Source organism: Scyliorhinus canicula, chromosome 14 (genome assembly GCF_902713615.1).
Source record: "Scyliorhinus canicula chromosome 14, sScyCan1.1, whole genome shotgun sequence".
Taxonomy (NCBI): Eukaryota; Metazoa; Chordata; class Chondrichthyes; order Carcharhiniformes; family Scyliorhinidae; genus Scyliorhinus; species Scyliorhinus canicula.
Genome location: NC_052159.1, coordinates 8,148,287 through 8,171,934, shown reverse-complemented (window position 1 = coordinate 8,171,934; position 23,648 = coordinate 8,148,287). Strand labels below are relative to the sequence as shown.

General features: G+C 47.0%; 1 protein-coding gene across 1 annotated transcript in view; it reads right to left on the bottom strand.

Moving 5' to 3' along the window:
- map6a (microtubule-associated protein 6a) overlaps positions 1-23,364 on the bottom strand; it is a 64,994-nt gene extending 41,630 nt beyond the window's left edge. Inside the window, exon 1 of the mRNA XM_038818786.1 lies at positions 22,636-23,364. Coding sequence (XP_038674714.1) covers positions 22,636-22,839 — 204 coding nt within the window. The 5' untranslated portion in view covers positions 22,840-23,364. The remainder of the gene's footprint in view (positions 1-22,635) is intronic.
- Positions 23,365-23,648: the final 284 nt, after the last annotated feature.

The window sequence follows — 23,648 nt, the reverse complement described above, 5'->3', positions numbered from 1 at the left end:
CTCACTCAATGTGTCAATGTTCCTCTGTAAGGTTTTACAGTCCTCAGTACACTTTGCTCTGCCACACACCTTCGTGTCATCTGCAAACTTGGATACCTTACACAAAGTTCCCAACTCCAAATCGTCTATATAAATTGTAAATAATTGTGGTCCCAACACCGATCCCTGAGGCACACCACTCGTAACTGATTGCCAGCCAGAATAGCACTCATTTATTCCCACTCTTTGTTTCCTGTTAGACAACCAATCCTCTAACTATGGTCTGTACTTTGCCTTGTTGCAAACAGCGGCCGGGACATGTTTGATACGACCTGCCAGTCTATGGGATGTATGGCATACTTATCTAGCTCACACTAGCATTGAAATTCATATACCATTGTCCCTTTGTGCGACAGGCAGAACATGTACTGTAAGCTATATATATTAATAATTAATGAGGGATGGTTTAGCTCAGTGGGCTCACAGCTGGTTTATGCTGCAGAGCAAGGCCAGCAGCGCGGGTTCAATTCCCGTACCAGCTGAGAATTCTGAATTCTCCCTCAGTGTACCCGAACAGGCGCCGGAATGTGGCGACTAGGGGCTTTTCACAGTAACTTAATTACAGTGTTAATGTAAGCCTACTTGTGAAAATAAAGGTTATTATTATTATTATTAATATACAGGACCCTGTTCTTTACAGACGGAAAGAACATGTAAACACACTGTGCCTGTTTCAGCAAAACAAAATAGGTGATAGTCATTTGTTGGTTCATCTCTCAGGGCAATGCCTTGACCAATCAAAGTCACGCTGCCTCGCTTAAATTTCAAACAATGCTTGGCAGTTAACTGTCAGTCACCATCAACTAGTGCATTCACCATGGCAATGCCTCTGCCAATCAGAATCCTGTTGCCAGCCAATCCGCACTCTCTTCTCATGCAGTATAAAGTTGTTGTTTCACCTGACATTGGTATTCTTAAGATTATCCTGATGAGTGCAAAACAAAAAGCTTTGACAACAATTCCCGAGTGCTGAACTACCAAATTCCCATTTGAAGTGTTTAATATGATTATACAAAAGAGAAAACTTTGCCTCTGGTTGGGCGGGGTGGAGGATACTAGACTCACAGGACCAAGGTGGGGAGATGGAGTTAAGGTACAAGTCAGTCATCATCTGATTCAGTGGAGTGGCAGATAGTGTTGAGGATTGTCAGAGGATACAGCAGGACATAGATAGGTTGGAGACTTGGGCAGAGAAATTGCAAATGGTGTTTAACCAGGGCAAATGTGAGGTAATGCATTTTGGTAGGTCGAACATAGCGGGGAATTATACCATAAATGGCAAAACTCTTAGGAATATAGAAAGTCAGAGAGATCTGGGCGTGTAGGTCCACAGATCTTTGAAAGGGGCAACACAAGTGGACAAGGTTGTCAAGAAAGCATACGGAATGCTTGCCTTCGTTGGACGGGGTATTGAGTATAAAAACTGGCAAGTCATGCTACAGTTGTATAGAACCTTGGTATGGCCGCACTTGGAATATTGCGCACAATTCTGGTCGCCACACTACCAGGATGACATGGAGGCTTTGGAGAGGGTGCAGAGAGGGTTTACCAATATGTTGCCTGGTCTGGAGGGTATTAGCTATGCGGAGAGGCTGAATAGACTCGGACTGTTTTCATTAGACCGATGGAGGTTGAGCGATGACCTGATAGAGATCGATAAAATTGCGAGAAGGATGGTCACCAGGGGGCATAGGTTTAAGGTCCATAGGGCAAAGTTTAGAGGAGATGTGCGAGGCAGTTTTTTTACACAGAGGGTGGTGAGTGCCTGGAACGCGTTGCCAGGGGAGGTTGTGGAAGCAGATACATTAACGGTGTTCAAAAGGCATCTCGACAAATACATGGATAGGATGGGTATAGAGGAATACAACACTAGGAAGCGCTGAGGAATTTGACCGGGACAGGCTTGGAGAGCCAAAGAGCCTGTTCCTGTGCTGTATTGTCTTTGATCAATGATACAGCATGTTCAAGGGGCTGAATGGCCTACTCCTGTTCCTGTGTCCTTCTAAAAAGCAAACCGTTCCAAGATCCCGTGCTGTAAGATTTTATGGAACCACAATATTTTTTCCCGCTTCAGAATTCAAGCAATAACATGAAACCCAAGGTTGAGTAACAGACTGGAACGTAATTTAAGGTTTCAGGTAATTTATTCTTCGAGTGATCAATTTGGGGAGTGAGTTACAAGCTGGAATCTTTCTTGAGGGATTTGATGGACTCATATGTTAGATATTGAATCTTGGAAGAGAGTTTGAGGCTGGAAGTTATCAAAGACTTCTGGACTAGGTGGGTACAGAGAGTCCAGTCCCCAATGAACTGTACCAATCTGGTTCAGTAATAGCAGAGGAGAAAGAATACAAATAATACAGTAAGAATTAACTACCATCCTTCCTGTAGTCCTTGGCAATTGTTGGGGAGAAGCCTGTAAGTTAATTATTTCATGTCTGCATGGTGGAGTATTTGATGCCTATCACTGGAAATTAGATTATGGATGAAATGCAGTGCAGGAAACAGAATCTTAGAGTTCAGCAAATCAAGATTGATGTTCAAATTGATCAATTACGTTACATTCCCAATCTTCTAAAGGTCTGTCGCGTGTGAGGGGGTCCAAGAATCCACAAGGGGATTTCTCCTCCCCACTTCCAAGCAAAATTGGGCTAAAAATATTGGGCAGTTGGGATGACACGCCGAGCTCTTTCTCACTACCTCCAGCTTGTATTCTCAATCTTTACTCCCTTGACAGGTCTCAGCTAGTAGCTGCTGTTGAGACTATTTTTAGCAATCGTCAGGCCGGATTTTATCATATCCCTCCCTTCTAAGTTTTAGTTTAATTTTTACTCTGTCTGGAGCTGTGTTCTTTCATTCATTTCCCCCTAAGGGTGTTTTAAAATAAAATTCTGTGCTTTATTCCTTCTCATTTTTGATTGCTTGTCTGCCTGTTAAATTTTCTGCTTCAAATCCTTTTTATTCTGTTTATGTCCCCGTCCTGCACCCTTGCACCTCAAGATATCCCAAAGCACTTTATAACCAATGAAATATTTTTGGAGTGTAGTCACCCTTGCAATGTGGGAAATGTGGCAACCAATTTGCGGACAGCAAACTCCCATACATAGCTACGTGATAATAACCAGATAATCTGTCTTTAGTTTATTGATTGAAGGATCAATATTAGCCGGGATGTCGGTGGGGGTGGGTAGGGTGGGGGCAGCGGGAGGCACGGGGGAGTGGAGGGGGGGGGCGCAAGGTGCTACTCTCCTGCTCTTACTCGAAATTGTGCCGTGGATTATTTTATGTCCACACAAGAGAGCAGACAGTGCCTTGGTTTTAAAGTCTCGCCTCAAAGATGCTTTTCATGCATTAATGGATTCAAACTCATTTACAGCACAGAAGGAGGCCATTCGGCCCATCGCATCCATGCTGGTCAACAAAGATCTGACTAAGGGCAGCACGGTGGCGCAGTGGTTCGCACAGTTGCCTCACGGCGCCGAGGTCCCAGGTTTGATCCTGACTCTGGGTCACTGTCCGTGTGGAGTTTGCACATTCTCCCCGTGTTTGCGTGGGTCTCACCCCCACAACCCAAAGATGTGCAGGGTAGCTGGATTGGTCATGCTAAATTGCCCCTTAATTGGAAAAAATGAATTGGGTACTCTAAATTTACTAAAAAAAAATGTTCTGACTACATGAATGCCATTTTCCAGTGCTTGGCCCACAGCCCTGGAGGTTACAGCAGCACGAGTGAGCATCAAAATTCTTCTTAAATGTTACGAGAGTTCCTGGTACGATCACCCTTTCAGGCAGTGAGTTTCAGACTCCCACCACCCTCTCGGTGAAAAGGTTTATCCTTAAGTCCCCTCTTACTTAGCCTTCTACCTCCAGGACGGCACCGTAGCACAGTGGTTAGCACTGTTGCTTCACAGTGCCAGGGACCCGCATTTGATTCCCGGCTTGGGTCACTGTCTGTGCGGAGTCTGCACGTTCTTCCCGAGTCTGCATGGGTTTCCTCCGGGTGCTCCGGTTTCCTCCCACAGTCCAAAGTAATGCGGGTTAGGTGGATTGGCCATACAAAATTGCCCTGAACGTCCAAAACGTTAGGTGGGGTTACTGGGTTATGGGGGGAGGGTGGAGGCATGGGCTTAAGTGGGGTGCTCTTTCCAAGGGCCGGTGCAGATTGGATGGGCTGAATTCCCTCCTTCTGAACTGTAAATTCTATGATTCTATTACCTTGAATCTATATCCTCTCATTTTTGACACCTCTACTAATGGAAAAGAGCCTTCCTATCCAACCTATCTATTCCCCTCATAACCTTATATATCTCTCGCATATCCCGTCTCAATCGCGCTTCTTCAACGAAAACAGCCCCGGCCTTGAGAAATAGATAGAACAGTACAGCACAGAACAGGCCCTTCGGCCCTCGATGTTGTGCCGAGCAATGATCACCCTACTCAAACTCACATATCCACCCTATACCCGTAACCCAACAACCCCCCACCCTTTAACCTTACTTTTTAGGACACTACGGGCAATTTAGCATGGCCAATCCACCTAACCCGCACATCTTTGGACTGTGGGAGGAAACCGGAGCACCCGGAGGAAACCCACGCACACACGGGGAGGACGTGCAGACTCCACACAGACAGTGACCCAAGCCGGGAATCGAACCTGGGACCCTGGAGCTGTGAAGCAATTGTGCTAACCACCATGCTACCGTGCTGCCCTTTTCAATCTTTCCTCATAGCTCAGATCCTCCAGCCCAGGCAGAATCCTGGTAAATCTCCTCTGCACCCTCTCCAGTCCAATCACATCTTTCCTATCATGGCGACCAGAACTGCAGACAGTACTCCAGTAGTGGACTAACCAGCTTTTTACACAATTCCAGCATGACCTCCCTTCTCTTGTATTGTGTGCTTCAACTAATTCAGACCAGTATCCCATATGTCTTCTTAACGACCTTATCTACCTGCCCTCCACCTTTAGGGATCTGGAGATATGCACTCCAAGGTCCCTTTGATCTTCAGTACTTCCAAAGTCCTATCATTCATAGCGTAACCCTTTGCCTTGTTAGACCTCTCCAAGTGCAATACCTCACATTTTTCCGGGTTAAATTCCATTTGCCACAGCACTGCCTACCCAACCAGCCCATCGATATCCTCCTGCAGTATATCCTCCTCGCTATTTACAGTCCTACCAAGTTTTGTGTCATCCATGAACTTAAGTTCGCAGATGACACAAACAGTAGCAGTATGGTAAATAGTGAGGCGGAAAGCCTTAGATTACAGGATGATATATACGGGCTTTAGATTGGCAGAAGAGTGATAAATGGAATTTAATCCTGAAAAGCGTGAGGTAATGCATTTTGGGAGGATTAACAAGGCAAAAGGAATATACAATGAATGGCAGGACCCGAGGAATTACAGAAGATCAGAGGGATCCTGAGGTGCATGTCCGTAGATCCCTGAAGGTGGCAGGACAGGTAGATAAAGTGGTTAAGATGGCTTTTGGGAGACCTGCCTTTATTTGCCAACACATCAAATATAAGGGGCGGAATTCTCCGACGCCCCGGGAATCGGCGGGGGCGGGAATTGCACTCCGCGGCGATTCTCCGGCTCGCGATGGGTCGAAGTCCCGCCGCTGACAGGCCGTTCCCGCTGGCGGGAATCAAAGCACGTCTGGTGCCGGCGAGATTGGAGGTGCGGGCGGGTGCCGGGGTCCTGGGGGGGGGGGGGGGGGGCGGGGCAATCTGGCCCCGGGAGGAGTGCCCCCACGGTGGCCTGGCCCGCGATCGGGGCCCACCGATCGGCAGGCGGGCCTGCGCCGTGGGGGCACTCTTTTTCTTCTGCCCCGCCATGGCCTTCACCATGGCGGGGGCGGAAGAGAGCCCCCTCCGCTGCGCATGTGCCGGTATGACGTCAGCAGCTGCTGACGCACCGGCGCATGCGCGGAGTTCCGCCGGCCGCCTGGCGGGGCGCCAAAGGCCGTTCGTGCCGGCCGGCGGAGCGGGAGCCACTCCGGCCCGGGCCTTGCCCCTAAAGGTGCGTAGAATTCCACACCTTTGGGGAGGCCCAACGCCGGAGTGGTTCACGCCACTCCGTCCCGCCGGGACCCCCGCCCCGCCAGGTAGGGGATAATCCTGGCCAAGATCTGGGAGGCTATGATGGAGCTGTATAATATGTTGGTTAGGACACAGCTAGAGTACTGTGAGCAGCTCTGATCACCACTCTGATTGGTAAGTTCGCAGACATTACAAAAATTGGTGGAGTTGCAGATAGTGAAGAGGATTGTCAGAGGATACAGCAGGATATAAACTGGTTGGAGTCTTGGGCGGAGAAATGGTAGATGGAGTTTAATCTGGACAAGTGTTAGGTAATGCACTTTGGAAGGTCCAATGCATGTAGGAATTATACAATCAATGGTAGAACTCTTGTGAGTACTGACAGGCAGAGAGATCTGGGCATGCATACCCACCGATCAATGAAAGTGGCAACGCATGTGGATAAGGTGGTCAAGAAGGCATACGGCATGTTGGTCTTCATCAGTCGGGGCATTGAATATAAAAATTGGCAACTCATGTTGCAGCTGTACAGGACCTTAGTTCGGCCTCATTTGGAATATTGTGTGCAATTCTGGTCGCCACACTGCCAGAATGATGCGGATGCTTTGGAGAGGGTACAGGAGCAGTTTACTAGGATGTAGCCTGGTATGGAGGGCATTAGCTATGAGGAGAGGTTAGATAAACTCGGTCTGTTCTCACTGGAATGACGGAGGTTGAGAGGCGACCTGATAGAGGTCTACAAAATTACGAGTGGCATGGACAGAGTAGATAGTCAGATGCTCTTTCCCAGGGTGGGAGAGTCAAGTACTAGGGGACATAGGTTTAAAGTACATGGGGAAAAGTTTAGAACAGATGTGCGAGGCAAGTTTTTTACACAGAGGGTGGTAAATATATGGAACGCGCTGCCTGGGGAGGTGGAGGGAGCAGGTATGATAGCGGCATTTAAGGGGCACCTAGACAAATATATGAATAGGGTGGGAATGGAAGGTTATCGAATCTGTAAGTACATACGGTGTTAGTTTAGGCAGGTACCATGGTCGGCGCAGGCTTGGAGGGCCGAATGGCCTGTTCCTGTGCTGTATTGCTCTTTGTTCTTTGTATAAGAAGGATGTGATTGCACGAGAGAGGATGCAAAGGAGATTCACCGGGATGGGTTGCCTGGGCTGGAGTGTATCAGCTATGAAGAGAGACAAGTTAGGCTGGGATTGTTTTCCTTAGAGCAGAGAAGGCTGAGGGGGTCCTGATTGAGGTGGACAAAATTGTGAGGGGCATAAATATGGTGGTTAAGAAGAATCTTTCCCCTTAGTGATCCTAGGGCACAGATTTAAGGTCAGAGGCGGGAGATTTAGAGAGGATGTGAGAAAGATCTTTTTCACCCAGAGGGTGGTGGGAATCTGAAACATCTGCTTTTCAGGCAGATGTTTCTGGAATCATAGAATCATAGAATTTCTAGAATCATAGAATCATAGAATTTACAGTGCAGAAGGAGGCCATTCAGCCCACTGAGTTTGCACCGTCCCTTGGAAAGAACACCCCACTTAAGCCCACACTTCCACCCTGTCCCCGTAACCCCACCTAACCTTTTTGGACACTAAGGTCAATTTAGCATGGCCAATCCACCCAACCTGCACATCTTTGGACTGTGGGAGGAAACCGGAGCACCCAGAGGAAACCCACGCAGACACGGGGAGAACGTGCAGACTCCGCACAGACAGTGACCCAAGCCGGGAATCGAACCTGGGACCCTGGAGCTGTGATCCAACTGTGCTAACCACTGTGCTACCGTGCTTCCCCCTTAGAGGCGGGAAACCTCACATTTAGATGAGCACTTGAAATGCCACAGCATATAAGGCTACGGGCCAAATTCTGTAAAATGGGATTAGAGTAGATCGAAGTTTGATGGCTGACACAGACATGATGGGCAAGAAACTTCAGAGAGTTGTGAACACACCCCAGTCCATCACACGAACCTGCCTCCCATCCATTCACTCCTTCTACACCTCCTGCTGCCTGGGGAAAATGGGCAGCATAATCAAAGACCCCTCCCACCCGGCTGACTCACTCTTCCAACTTCTTCCATCGGGCAGGAGATACAATAGTCTGAGAAAGCACACGAACAGACTCAATAACAGCTTCTTCCCCGCTATTACCAGAATCCTAAACGACCCTCTTATGGATTGACCTGATTAACACTACACTCCTGTATGCTTCACCTGATGCCGGTGTTTATGTAGTTACATTGTGTACCTTGTGTTGCCCTATTATGTATTTTCTTTCTGTTTTCTTTTCTTTTCTTGTACTTAAGGATCTGTTGAGCTGCTTGCAGAAAAATACTTTTCATTGTACCTCGGTACACGCGACAATAAACCAATCAAATCCAAACCAATCCAAAGGGTCTCTTTCCATGCTGTACAAACTATGACTCTAACTTCTTGATCATACCCCCTACATTATTTTCAAATCATTAATGTACACCACAAATAGCAAGGCCTCCAGCGTCGAGCCCTGTGGACCCTCACTGGTAACAGACTTCCAGTGACAGAAACATCCTTCTGCCATCACACTCTATTTCCTGTCCCTTCACCAATTTTGGTTCCAAAGTGATACTTTGCCTTCAATTCCATAGGCCCTTACTTTCTTTGCCAGTCTGTATGAGGGATCTTATTAAAAGCCTTGCTAAAGTCCATATAGACGACATCAAATTATCAACACTCCTGGTTACCGCCTCAAAAAAATTGATTAAACTTGTAAAATATAACCTTCTCTTCACAAATCCACGCTGACTATCCCTGATTAATCTGTGTACATCCAAGTGCAGGTATACTCTGTCCCTCAGAATTATTTCCAGTAATTTCCCACCACCGAGGTTGGACTGACTTTTAACTGCTCTCGCAAATGGCCACTCAGCTCAAGCATGTTTAGGGATGGGCAACAAATGGGCTCGGGCTGGTTTAGCACAGTGGACTAAATAGCTGGCTTGTAATGCAGAACAAGGCAACAGCGCGGGTTCAATTCCCGTACCAGCCTCCCCGAACAGGGGCCGGAATGTGGCGACGAGGGGCTTTTCACAGTACCTTCATTTGAAGCCTATTTGTGACAATAAGCGATATTCATTCATTCGTTCAAACGCTGGCCAGTGACGCCCACACTGAATTTTTAAAACTGGCCGGCCAAACCTTGATTCAAGGCGAAGGGATGACACAGTTCCCATTATGCTTCCCACACCCTCCCAGTGAAATCCAGCCTCATATTTGCGTCTACTCTTGATAGTATGTCAACATGTAGGAGATAGATGTAGTCACCTGTCTCTAAAGGGCATTAGTGAATCAGATTTGTTTTTACAACAGTGGACAATGGTTTCATAGTCATCATTAGATTTTTAAAAAATATTTTTTTTTTTCTCCTCCTTTTTCACAATTTTTCTCCTGAATTTACACCCAACAACAATCAATAACCAACAACAAATATCTCAAACCCCATAACAGTAACAACGATCCCATCCTCCCACCATGCCCGGGCATCAGCCGATAGGATTTGAACTCCCCACAGCATTATCCTGGGTTTTTGGATTGCTAGCCCTGAGATACTCCCACTGCCCCACTGCCTCTCTAGCATTGTGAAGGGTTGTTCTGCTCCTAATCAGGCATTTAGGGCAGCAGGGGAGGAGAGGAGTTGGATTCTGACCAGATTAAAGGCCCCACTGACCTTTTCATAGCATAGAATTCCTCGAGTGCAGAATCATCGAATTTACAGTGCGGAAGGAGGCCATTCAGCCCATCAAGTCCGCACTAATCCTTGGAAAGAGCACCCTACTTAAACCCACCTCCACCCTATCCTGCAAACCCAGTAACCCAACCTAATCTTTTAGACACTAAGGGGCAATTTAGCCTGCCCAATCCATCTAACATGCACATCTTTGGACTGTAGGAGGAAACTGGAGCACCCGGAGGGAACCTATGCAGACAGGCGGAGAAAGTACAAGCTCCACACAGTCACCAAAGGCTGAAATTGAACCTGGGTCCCTGGAGCTGTGAGGCAGCAGCGCTAATCACTGAGCCACCGTGCTGCTCTTCAGGAGGCCATTCAGCCCATTGACGTCTGTACCGATCCTCTGGAAGAGCAAACACCACACAGACAGTCACCCAAGGTTGGAATTGAACCCGGATCCCTGGCGCTGTGAGGCAGCAGTGCTAACTACTGTGACACCGTGCCGATCTTACTCGCTGCTATGTTATTTCAGCCCGGACAAACTGAACAAATCAAGTTCACTCGTAGCCATACTCTGTGACCTTCAGCAGCAGATTCTGCTGCTACTTACAGTCATGGTCACATTTGCAGGACTGTCTATCTGCCTCCTCATACCTGGCGTAACTGACGACCAACATTTGTCTTGTGAGACTAGCAAACAAAATGTAATGGGAAGCAAATAACTGCAGTCAATTGTACCTTAACAAGCTCAAGAACTTGTTAACTGCAACAGGCTTTCGGCTTTGACAGCCACTCGCTGTCCATATTTTTGGAGATTGGCGAGATGATTGTGGATCGCCAACCCGATATCACCACATCATATTCTGGAGAGGCATGGGAGGGTAATGCGATTAGCGGCTGTAAAATCCAACGCAATACTACAACTGAGGTATAACTTATGACAGCTAAAGATTTTGCGTACCCTCATGACTAGCAATATTGATATGCACTCAATGGTGAACTACACTCTGGTAGAAGCTCAGATGGCTGGACGGCTGGTTCGTGATGCAGAACAAGGTTCAAGTCCGGTACCGGCTGAGGTTATTCATGAACCTTCTCAACCTTGCCCCTTGCCTGTGGTGTGGTGACCCTTGGGTTAAATCACCACCAGTCAGCTCTCCCCCTCAAAGGGGAAAGCAGCCTCTGGTCATCTGGAACTATTGGCGACTTTACCCTTTAGTTTGGGTGTTTTCAATATGATGCCAGTAGGATATCATATGAAACTTTTAGCATCTTTTAGCCTGATGATATATGCATCAGTAGGAATCCATACATCACTCCCTAGAGCCTGTATTTGGTGATACGGAATTATCTGAATCACAAATTCAGTATTATATAGGAAATCCCTAAATGAGGAAAATTTGTTCAGCTAATCAAACCCCATTCTCTCCCAGAACTTGTACTTCCTTCAATTCCATCCACCTGCTGTATTTGACAGACAGCGAGTCGAATGGGGGACAGGCAGGAAAGTGGAGTTGAGTCTATGGGCGGGATTCTCCGACACACACACACACCCCCCCCCCTCGGGCCGGAGAATCGCCCGGGGCGGCGAGAATCCTGCCCCTATCGGCTGCCGAATTCTCCGATTCTCTAATTGCACGGTGGCGAATTTTGCTGGAGTGGCGGTCGGCATCGCCACTGGGGGTAGCGGCTTGATTGGGTGACCTCTACAGCTTCCTGTGATTGGAGAAGATAAAGTATAAGTTAAGGGACTCTGCAAGGGTTTTTGAGGAAAGGTGGGGGATGTTTGTGACTATGTTTGAGGGGCTATTCATCGCGGGGGGGGGGGGGGTGAAATGGGGAAAATTCTGTACAGACTGTATAGTTGATTGTTGGGAAGTGTGTTTCCAGTGGTGTTTATTTGCTGTAGCCTGTTTTGATACATGTTTGTAACAAAATACATTTAAAAGAAAAAAAATTTATTGTATGCCCCATAGTTTGGCCATGAAGTAGCCAATAATGAAACCTTCTTCACCGGTCCCTTAATCGGTAAGGGTTCGGCACTGATTTTGGCATCGTAAAAAGCCACTGTTCACACATCAGCATCGGCACGCAGCCGCAAATTCGGAGAATCCAGCCCCATGTCCATAACCGCTAACAGTACTGGATCACTTCTGGTATGCTTCTTCACCTGTCCTGTGGTTACAGGTGTGTCATCTACTTGCTCAAAGCAGAAAGTGCTTCCACACAACCTGCTTATGGATTAACATTTGGTAAGGGCAGTCAGGAGAGTCCATTTGCGTTCCCATGAAGGTTTGACTGACGATACGTGATTGTGTATGCATGTGTTGACAAGAGCGATGGGATCCGGTTTGACGTCCAAAAATCAAATTTCCTCCCAGGGAATGATTGGTAAAACTGTTTTAGTCCACAAATGATTCCTCAGGCTTCTTCCTCCATCTGCACAGAATTGCTTTCAGAACATAGAACATACAGTGCAGAAGGAGGCCATTCGACCCATCGGGTCTGCACCGACCCACTTAAACCCTCACTTCCACCCTATCCCCGTAACCCAATAACCCCTCCTAACCCTTTTGGTCACTAAGGGCAATTTATCATTGCCAATCCACCTAACCTGCACGTCTTTGGACTGTGGGAGGAAACCAGAGCACCCGGAGGAAACCCACGCAGACACGGGGAGAACATGCAGACTCCGCACAGACAGTGACCCAAGCCGGGAACCGAACCTGGGACCCTGAAACTGTGAAGCCACAGTGCTATCCACTTGTGCTACCGTGCAGCCCAAAGTTTTCAGTTTTACTCAATGTCCTCAATGCGAAGGCTATCGGCTTCTCTTCACCTGTGGGCATTATGTGGGAAACCACCACCCCAACCCGATAAGGTGATGTGTCACATGCCTGTTGCAGGGGTAAATTTGGTGCAAAATGTGTCAAGACTTCTGATATGAGTCGCACATAGGGGCTGGTTTAGTACTGTGGGCTAAACAGCTGGCTTGTAAAACAGAACAATGCCAGCAGTGCGGGTTCAATTCCCGTACCGGCCTCCCTGAATAGGTGGCAGAATGTGGTGACTAGGGGCTTTTCACGGTAACTTCATTGAAGCCTACTCATGACAATAAGCGATTATTATTATTATCTTTAGTTTGTACGGATGCCCTCGCACATCGATCCCCCCACTCCACTTTCTATTTTGACAGAGTAGATTGTGATAGGGTGTTAGATTCGGGGCATAATTTAGTAATTGAGTGAGGCTAAGAAAGATCAAGGTCGATTGATATATTGAGGTGCGGGTGCTTCACTGATTAATGGCTTTGACTTTGAAGACAACTTACGCAGTGCAGTCCCTTGGTGACGAAAACATGACCCAGATATTCAATTGAAGGTTGGAAAATTCACACTTGTCTTTTTGGACTCTTAGTCCATAATCTTCTAATCTCTGGGGCGTGACATCTAGATTGTAGAGATGTTCTTCTCCATTCTTCCCAGCAACCACAACGTCATCCAGGTAACACGTACTCTGTCTAAACGTCTTAAGATTTTGTCCAAAACTCGTTGCAACAACGTGGTGCTGAAGTGATGCCCAATAGTAATCTTTTGTATCGAAATATCCCTTTGTGTGTCACAATCGTCAAGAACTGTTATGAATCCTGATCCATGTTCATGTAAAGATACATTTGACTGAGGTTGATTTCACTGAAGTATTGTCCTTCAGCCAACCCAGCGATTAGGCCATCAATCAGAGGTAGAGGATACTGCTCTTCCCACAGTACAGGATTAATAGTGATGTTAAAATCACCACGAATGCATACAGATCCATTTTTTATAATCATCGGTATAATCGGCGTAGCCCAATCACCCATGTTAATGGGTTCAAGGACTCCCATTCTGACCAGCCGTCCTAATTCTGCCTCTACTTTAGGTCTGATTGCATATGGCAATGACCTAGCCTTTAAGCATCTCGCTTGACTTTCCTCTTTGATCTTCAGTTGTACTAGGATATCCTTCATGCTTCCCAGATCACCGTAAAAGAGAATGGTACATTTGTTCAAGATTTTGGGTCGGCCTGATTTGGGATCTGTCATGAGATTTACCTTGGACAAATTTCACCTGATCTTTTCCAGCCAAGTTCTTCCCATTAATGCCTGATAATTTCCTTTGACAATCTGCCGTTTATCCATTTAATTGCAGCTTTACATCAATACAGCCCCTCAACCACTACTCCAGAATAGGTTTTAAACACTATCTTTGAGGATACCAGAGCAATGTGTCAGAGCTTCTCTTGATTAATAGTGGCTGGCACCAGTGAGACAGCTGCCCCAGTGTCCACCTCCATCTTCACCGGCTGACCGTCCAGTAATGGAGAGACCCAATACTGGATTGTTGTACCAACAAGCACATTTATTGATGGTTCATTCTTTGGATTCTGAATCGAGTTCCTTCTCACAGTCTTTTTGTACCAAGTAGCCACTTTTTTCTTGATTCAGCTTGCCATTTGTCTTATTTGGCTCTTGCTTCCTGCAACTTTTTTCCTGAAGTTTGTTCCTTTTTCCAACAAGCAGATGCAACATGGCCCTTTCTGCCACAATTTCTGGACATGATGTCTTTGCATCAACAAACTGCTGCTAAGTGCCCCATGGCAAGTGCGAGTCTGTGTTTGGGTTTAGGTCTCAGGGTAGTTGTCATGGGTGACTTTAACTTTTCAAATATTGATTAGAACCACTCTAGGTCGAACAGTTTGGATGGAGCAGTTTTTGTACAGTGTGTGCAGGAGGGTTTCCTGACACAATATGTGGATAGGCTGACAAGAGGGGGGGCCACATTGGATTTGATACTGGGTAATGAACCGGGCCAAGTGTTAGATTTGTTTGTGAGAGAGCACTTTGGAGATAGTGACCACAATTCAGTGTCTTTCACTATAGCAATGGAGAGGGATAGGGCCACGGCAGGGCAAGGTCTATAATTGGGGGAGGGGTAATTATGATGTGATTAGGCAAGAATTAGGGAGCATAAGATGGGAACAGAAACTGTCAGGGAAAGGAACAAATAAAAAGTGGAACTTGTTCAAGGAACAAATACTGCATGTCCTTGATAGGTATGTCCCTGTCAGGCAGGGAGGAAATGGCCGTGTGAGGGAACCATGGTTCACAAAAGAGGGTGAATGTCTTGTCAAGAGGAAAAAGGAAGAGTATGTAAGGATGAGAAAACAAGGTTCAGTTGGGTCGCTTGAGGGTTACAAGGTAGCAAGGAATGAGCTAAAAAAAAGGGCTTAGGAGAGCTAGGTGGGGGCATGAGAAGTCCTTGGTGGTTCGGATTCAGGAAAATCCCAAGGCTTTTTACTCTTATGTGAGAAATAAAAGAATGACCAAGGTGAGGGTAGGGCTGGTCAAGGACAGTAGTGGGAACTTGTGCATGGAGCCAGAAGAAATAGGAGAGGCGTTGAATGAATACTTTTCTTCAGTGTTCACCAAGGAGAGGGGCCATGTTTTTGAGGATGAGAGTGTGATGCAGGCGAGTAGGCTGGAGGAGGTAGATGTTCTGAGGAAGGATGTATTAGCAATTTTGAAAAACCTGAGGGTTGACAAGTTCCCTGGCCAAGATGGGATGTATCCAAGGATTCTTTGGGAGACAAGGGATGAGATTGCAGAGCCTTTGGCTTTGATCTTTGGGTCCTCACTGTCCACGGGGATAGTGCCAGAGGACTGGAGAGTAGCGAATATTGTTCCTCTGTTCAAGAAAGGGAATAGGAATGACCCTGGTAATTATAGGCCAGTTAGTCTTACTTCGGTGGTCGGTAAGTTAATGGAAAAGGTCCTGAAGGATAGGATCTATGACCATTTGGAAAGATGCAGCTTAATCTGGGATAGTCAACATGGATTCGAGAAGGGTAAGTCTTGCCTCACAAATTTGATTGAATTCTTTGAGGAGGTAACTAAGTGTGTGGATGAAGGTAGAGCAGTTGATGTCGTATACATGGATTTTAGTAAGGCGTTTGATAAGCTTCCCCATGGTCGCCTCATGAAGAAAGTAAGGAGGTGTGGGATAGAGAGAAATTTGGCCAATTGGATAAGTAACTGGCTATCACTTAGAAGACAGAGGGTGGTGGTGGATGGAAAATTTTCAGACTGGAGACCAGTTACCATTGGTGTACCACAAAGATCAGTGCTGGGTCCTCTGCTATTTTTGATTTTTATCAATGACTTGGAGGAGGGGGCTGAAGGGTGGGTCAGTAAATTTGCTGATGACGCCAAGATTCTTGAGCAGATCCCCGATTCTTGTGCTTGAACTCAACCATTGAGCTTCTTTGAAATGAAATGAAATGAAAATCACTTATTGTCACAAGTAGGCTTCAATGAAGTTACTGTGAAAAGCCCCTAGTCGCCACATTCTGGTGCCTGTTCAGGGAGGCTGGTACGGGAATTGAACTGTGCTGCTGGCCTGCCTTGGTCTGCTTTAAAAGGCAGCTATTTAGCCCAGTGTGGTAAACCAGCCAAACCAGCTTTGGCTGCTAATTCCATTCCACAGCGACTTCCAAAGCTTTCTTTAAGGTCACATTGCTTTCGATTAATAACCGCTCTTGAATAGTTTCGCTCCTTAAACCACAGACTAATCTATCTCTGATATTATCATTTAACACATCCCCAAATTCACAGTATTCGGCCAGACATTTCAGGGTAGCTATTAACTGCAAAATTGATTCACCTACTTTGTGGTTCTGCTCAAGAAACCTAAAGCTTTCTGGGATGATGAAAGGTTTTGGTAAATATTGGCCCTGCAAAATTTCCACTACTTCTTCATATGCTTTTGTGCCTGGCCATCCGGCTGTACCAGACTCCTAAGGAGATTAAGAGTGTCATCTCATTATTCTCAGGAATGTTGAGGCTTTTATATCTGCTGCTATCTTGTTCACTTGAACAAAATTGTTGAATTGTTCTTTCTACAAGCTCCATTGCTCTGTATCTCTGTATTCTCATCAAATGGTCCCACGGTGCAAAACACTCCCACCATTTTTCTCCATGGAATGACTTGCTTGTGCACAATGTGCCACAAGATTTTCACCCTATCTTGCTTCCTTCCTTCCCAAAACAAGGCACAACCTGAGCTCAGCCTGTTTGTTGTTGCAGGGTACTTGCTACACACGGCTACCGAGTTTGTTTCTGGCAGTGTACATGACGGGCTTCTCTCCAAGGTTGTTTCCTTCGGATTGATCTGTTCCCCCGATGGCTGCAGCCATTGTTTGGCTCCCCAGAAGGCCGGCTTTCACGTGGTGACGATTTCAATTATTTATTCTATCTTCGGGTGCCGACAAACTCTGCTCGCCTATCTCATCGGCGGTTTTGATGTGCTGGATTCAGGATTCAGTCTGCAGTGCCTTAGAGCTCCAACGAGAACATGGAGCTTTATTGAGAAGATGTTAATGCTGCAGGCTGCGATGTTAGACTGTCCATCTGCCTGTGCAGTCGGCCTCCGATAACATCATGCCAGCATTCTCTTAAAGTTCAACCACAAGGCTGCTAAAAACACTATGGGCGGAATTCTCCGTTCCCCACGTCGGGTGGGAGAATCGCGGGAGGGCTGGGCGACTCACGACACGCCCCCCGGCGCCCCCCGTGATTCTCCTACCACCTGCTCGGAAGAATCGCCGCTCGCCATTTTTCATGGCGACCGGCGATTCTCCTGCCCGGATGGGCCGAGCGGCCTGCTGTTCCCGACCGGTTCACGACGGCGGCAACCACACCTGGTTGCTGCCGTCGTGAACATGGGCGCCAAATGCTGGTTTGAGGCTTGTGGGGGGCGGAGAGGGGAGTGAGCACCACGGCCGTGCTTGGGAGGCGACTGGCCCACGATCGGTGCCCACCGATCATCGGGCCGGCATCTCAAAGCGACGCAGTCTTTCCCGTCCGCCGTCCCGCAAGATCAAGCCGCCACGTCTTGCGGGGCAGTGGAGGGGAAGACGGCAACCGCGCATGTGCGGGTTTAAGCCGTGAGCCGTCGTGACGTCAGCCGTACATGCGCGGGTTGGAGCCGCCCAACCTGCGCATGCGCGGCTGACGTCACTTAGGCGCCGCCGTCGCGTCATTCTCGGCTTGCCGCCTTGACGCAAGCCTAGCCCCCCGGGTGGGGGTGAATAAGGTGAGAGGAGTGGCCTCCGAGGTCGTCGAGAAACTCGGCCGAGTTCACGACGGCCTTCCCGATTTATCGCGGGAGCGGAGAATTTATGAATACATAACAAGAATGACTGGACACAGAATGAATTTAATGATTTTGTTTCCATGATTCAGCAACGGAAATTCTCTATCACACCATTGGCACACTAGCAACTTTGGCGATCCTCTTTACAGTATCAGCTTTGTGTGTTTCTCAGTGGGAAGTGCTCTTGTTTGTCTGTCAGATGATTGTGGATGTGAGCCCCACCCCAGAGACTCCAGCACAAAGCCTCCACTGACGTTCCCAGGGCCGTACCTGGGAGGTTGATCTTAGATTAGGTCAGCACAACATGGTGGGCTGAAGGGCCTGTACTGTGCTGTACTGTTCTATGTTCTGTTCTATGTTCTGGTACCGTGGGAGTGCTGCATTATTGGAAGTGACGTATTTTGGATGAGAAATTGAACCAAAGTGCTGTCTGCCTTCTCGGGTAAATGAAAAAGATCCCGTGGCACTATTTTGAAGAGGAGAGGGGCAAGTTCTCTCCGGTGTTCTGACCAATGATTACTCTTCAACCAACAACACAAAAACAGATGGCCTGGCCATTGCTTCATTGCTGCATTATTGTGTGCAATTTGGCTGTTGTGCCCCTTATATTGCCACAGTGACTACACTTGAAAGAGTGCTTTACTGGTGGGAAATCATGTCAAGACATCCTGAAATTCTGAAAGGTGCTTTACAAATGCAAGCTCCTTTCTTCATCGTTCTAAGAACTTTAATTAGTTTCCCATAAAGTCTTTTTATCTGCATGAATGAGTTTGATCCTCACCTTTTCTCGTGACTTAGCTTCCTGGTATCTGGAAACATCTGGTTTGCTTGCCTAAAGAGCAGCAAAGAAACAGAACGTTGACATTTCACGCCATAAGCTCGGATGAACAGAGGAGTGTCAGTGCGGAGGGTACAGCGGGGTGTTTCTGTCAGCAGGACCTGTGCTTTGGATGGGTGTTGGAGACATCAGAGCTCAGGAAGCTTCAGCATTGTTTCAGAATGGACTGGCGGTTCTGGATTGGTCCTGAGGCCAGATGGAAATTGCTGCTCACTCCCCCTCTGTCATAATGGAATGATTGAATCTGATGCCAGAGTAACATTCCAGGAAGCACGGAATTCCTTACATTCATGTCAGTGTATCATGAATATTTTTGAAAAACAATTCAATAATTGCACCCCCAGTAGGTGTGCCAGCCACAGGTCAGTCGCATCCGCCTTTCTGAGTCAAAAGGTTGTGGATTGAAGTCCTTTTCCAGAACCTGAGCACAGAAATCTAGGCTGATACTGAAGTAGAGTACGAGGTGCTAACTTTTGGGTGAGACATTAAACCAAGGCCCCACTTGCCCTCTCAAGGGCATCTAAAGGATCATATGGCATTATATCAAAGCAGTGCAGGGGAGTTCTCCCTGATGCCCTCGTTAATATTTATCCTTCAATCAACAACGCTAAAAACACAATCTGTGGGAGCTTGCTGTGCACAAATTGGCTGCTGCATTTTACCTTACAACAATAACATTTCAGATCTGTTTCATTGGCTCCAAGTCACTGGGGCTGTTTAGCACAGGGCTAAATCGCTGGCTTTGAAAGCAGACCAAGCAGGCCAGCAGCACGGTTTGATTCCCGTACCAGCCTCCCCGGACAGACGCCAAAATGTGGCGACTAGGGGCTTCTCACAGTAACTTCATTGAAGCCTACTGGTGACAATAAGCGATTTTCATTTCATTTCATTCCCGTAAAAGCCTCCCCGAACAGGTGCCGGAATGTGGCGACTAGGGGCTTTTCACAGTAATTTGATTTGAAGCCTACTTGTGACAATAAGAGATTTTTCATTTCATTTTCATTGGGACATGCTCTGGTTATGAAAGGTGCTTTTTGAATGCAAATCTTTTAATTTCCTGTTCAGTATTGTATTTCTTTTCTTAAAATTCTCCTCGTATTCACCACCAGAAATTGTCCCCCCAACCCTAATGGATCTATAATGCACCAATAGCCAAGTTGGGTGTTGGCTGGCTCACTCTCTCTTCAAAACACAACCTAAGTTTTCGAGGAAAAAAACTTGGTGCCTTTCACAATTTCAGGACATTGCACATCACTTTACAGCCAATCAAGTGCTTCTGAAATATTGCAATGTAGGAATTAAAAAATATACATTAATGTGTGTGTCTCTGGCTGGGCCAGCATTTATTACCCATCCTTAATTGGCTTTGAGAAGGTAGTGGTGAGCTGCCTTGTTGAACTGCTGCAGTCCCTGAGGTGTAGGTACACCCACTCCCACTGTGCTGTTTCGGAGGGAGTTCCAGGATTTCAATCCAGTGACAGCGAAGGAATGGCCGATATATTTCCAAGTCGGGGTAAAGTGTGGCTTGGGGAGGAACCTCCAGGTGGTGGTATTCCCATGTGTCTGCTGCCCTTGTCCTTCTAGGTGGTAGAGGTCACAGGTTTGGAAGATTGTCGAAGGAGCCTTGGCAAGTTTGCAGATGATTTGTGCACTGCAACCTTTTACAAACAGCACTATGATAATGATCAGATCACCTGATGTTGGTTGAGCGTAGACATTGGGAGAACTCTCCTGCTCTTCTTAAAAGTAGTGTCACCAGATTGTTCATGCCCAACTGAGAGGGGAGGCAAAGTCTCAGTTTAATATCTCATCTGAAAGCCACCACCACCAATAATGCAGCCCTCCCTGCATACTCCACTGAGAGTGTCTGCTTAGATTTTTGTGTTTAAGTTGTTGCGATGGGACTCAGCCCTGCTGACTCAGAGGTGAGAGAGATGCCCGCTGAACCACTGCCAACGACTATTGATTTGGAGCAAAAAGGTAGCATGGGTCGCATGGTACCACAATGGTTAGCACTGTCACTTCACAGCACCAGGGACTCGGGTTCGATTCCGGTTTGGGTCACTGTCTGTGCGGAGTCTGCACGTTCTCCCCGTGTCTGCATGGGTTTCCTCCGGATGCTCCAGTTTCCTCCCACAATCCCGAATGACATGCTTGTTAGGTGAATTGGACATTCTGAATTCTCCCTCTGTGTACCCGAAGAGGCGCCGGAGTGTGGCGACTAGGGGTTTTCACAGTAACTTAATTGAAGTGTTAATATAAGCCCACTTGTGACAATAATAAAGATTATTTTAAAATTATCTAAAACGTGTGAGTTTTGGGGGTTTTTTCTGGTGCAAAGGGATAGAGATAGGAGATCACTAACTCTCACTGCAATCCAAACCAGAATGCTGAAGGCAAGTTTTTTTTTTAATGCTGTATTTTAGTACTTGCTGTTTCAACAAATGATCACCCAACCCTAATGAGGGAGAATAACAAAGAAGATCAGATTATCCCATTAGAATTGCATGCATGCCAATAATAAATCAGATACGGGAATCTCATTCTAGCTGAAAAGATCCTTGTCTTGACTGCAGTGCAGCTGACAGCTTTGGTTTACAGTCTCTACCGTGGCTCTGCATAGAGGCGCTGCACATCAGGTGGTATGACGCAGTTTAAGAGGGTCTTGGTCAAACAAGGGATGCGGGATCTTGATCTGAAAGAAAATTAGGGGTCCGTGGGCTTTAGACAATGAAGTATTCCCGGCCCATCTGGTTTAATGGGTGTGAGAGGTCAAGAGGGAGTGGAGGGGGTGGGGCAGCGGCGGGGGGTGGGGGTGGGGGGCGGGTGAGAGTCTGCACTGCTGGAACAGTAACAGGATGTGTGCTTGATGCTGTCTACGTGTGTATTTGTGCGTCTGCTTTTTTTAAAATCTCTTATTGGGTGAGCACCCTGCAAAGTCGCTGGTTTCTTGAAAAAATATTTCTGGAAGGGAACCCAGGCTATAGAATCGGTCATGTTTGTGCCAGACACCATCATACCACATTCCCACATAAATTTTGTTGAGCTGATTAAGTGTGTGACTGTTTTAAAAGAGGTCTTTGGTCAAGCTTCACTTTTAACTTATTTTGAAATTAATTTGTACCGGATTAATTTATTGACGCCTATATAATTGAACAAGATGGACAACATTTCTACGATCAATTAGATCTATCTATCTATCTACCTATCTATCTATCTATTTATCTATCTATCTACCTGTCTATCTATTCATCTCTCTGCATATATTATTCATGTTTACATTGGCCCAGTTTTTAATTCAGTTTCGGTCTGACAACCATCCTCCACCGGCTGCGCCGTTTTGCATTGAATGAATATTAAAAAGCTATTTTAGTGGAAGGGAAGGGGGTCACTGGGTCGCACATCCACAATGAAAAGAACGCCAGGGTGGAGTAAACAGCGAAAAGTACTTGAAAGGACGCGACATCAAAGGAGGGAGGAGGGAGGGGTGGAGAGCAGTTAGAGAGGGAACCACATCTGCTGCTTGTAGACTATGTGCCGGTGGAGATGGAGGAGCACAACCAGCAGATGAAGGGTATTCTCGGGGACACTATATTGTGTAGCTAAGTGTTACACAGAATGCTGGAACACACAATCCGAGTCAGGAATTAATCCCATGTAAAATATGATGCTAACTTTAGCCCTGCAAGTATCTAGGCAGGAATATGAACTGCAGCGCCTAGTAAACGACGCGAAACCATTGAAGATTGCATTTTAATATATAAATGTGTGCGTCTTGTTTTTTTAATTTAAAAAAAACATATTTTAGAAATGGTACCTCGGTCGTCTTGGCAACAGAATCCTGGTCGCCCCCGGAAGGCTGTACGTCGATGCCTGGGGCTCGGAATTGATGGTGTGAAGTAGCCCCATCGGTGACCTCGGAATATTTAGTGAAAACCAGAGGCACGGCAATGTCAGCCTTGTCCAGCTGGTTCCAGAAGCGAGCGATGCAACACGCCCGGCTGATGCACGGCCAAGCCATCTCTGTCCAGGGTGCTGAAACTCCCCCTCGCTCCTCCGCCTTGTTATCCAAGGTTCTGAAACCCACCTCGTTCCTCTGCTTCGCTGTCCAAGGTGCTGAACCCCACCCCCTCCCCGCCTCGCCCCTCCGGCTCGCTGTCCACGGTGCTGAAATCACCCTCTCGCCTCCGCCCCGCTATCCAAGGTGCTGAAACCCTCCCTCTCGCTCTCCAACCCACCAAAACACCTTAACGTCCTACAATTGTTAGAAATATTATTGACTTTGCTCAATCTCTTTGCCGTGAAATGTTTTCCATCTACAAGACAGCTCTGTTGCCTGGAGGAAATCGCTCAAAGGGCGGTTTGGGAGTCGCCGCCTGCAGAGGTAGAAAGAGGCATGTCCACTCGCGAGGACCCCACCCAATCTGGTTCCAACATCCTCGATCTCAGGATGTTCGACGGGGAATTGGAGCCAAAGAAAACCTTTTATCCTCCCCGCCGCCAGCACACGCTGTGTGGCTGCAGAGATGGAGAGAGGGGGAAGGGACGAGAGGAAGAGAAAGAGAGAGAGAGAGAGAGAGACAAGCCCTTTAACTGTTTGCTGCCCAGAGTGCCCTCGAGTCATCACAACAGCTTAGGATCTCAGAATAAAACGCAGCTCTCACTTTAAAAGAAAAAAACAATTGGATTAACACAGAACAGACTGGAAACATCCAGTCAGTGCCTGAAAGCAGGTGCAACCTTCATAGTTAATAGGATAAAAATGCAACCTTGGGAACCCGCCCTTATTCACACACCTGCTGTGCACTCCCAGCATATTCCGTTTTATTT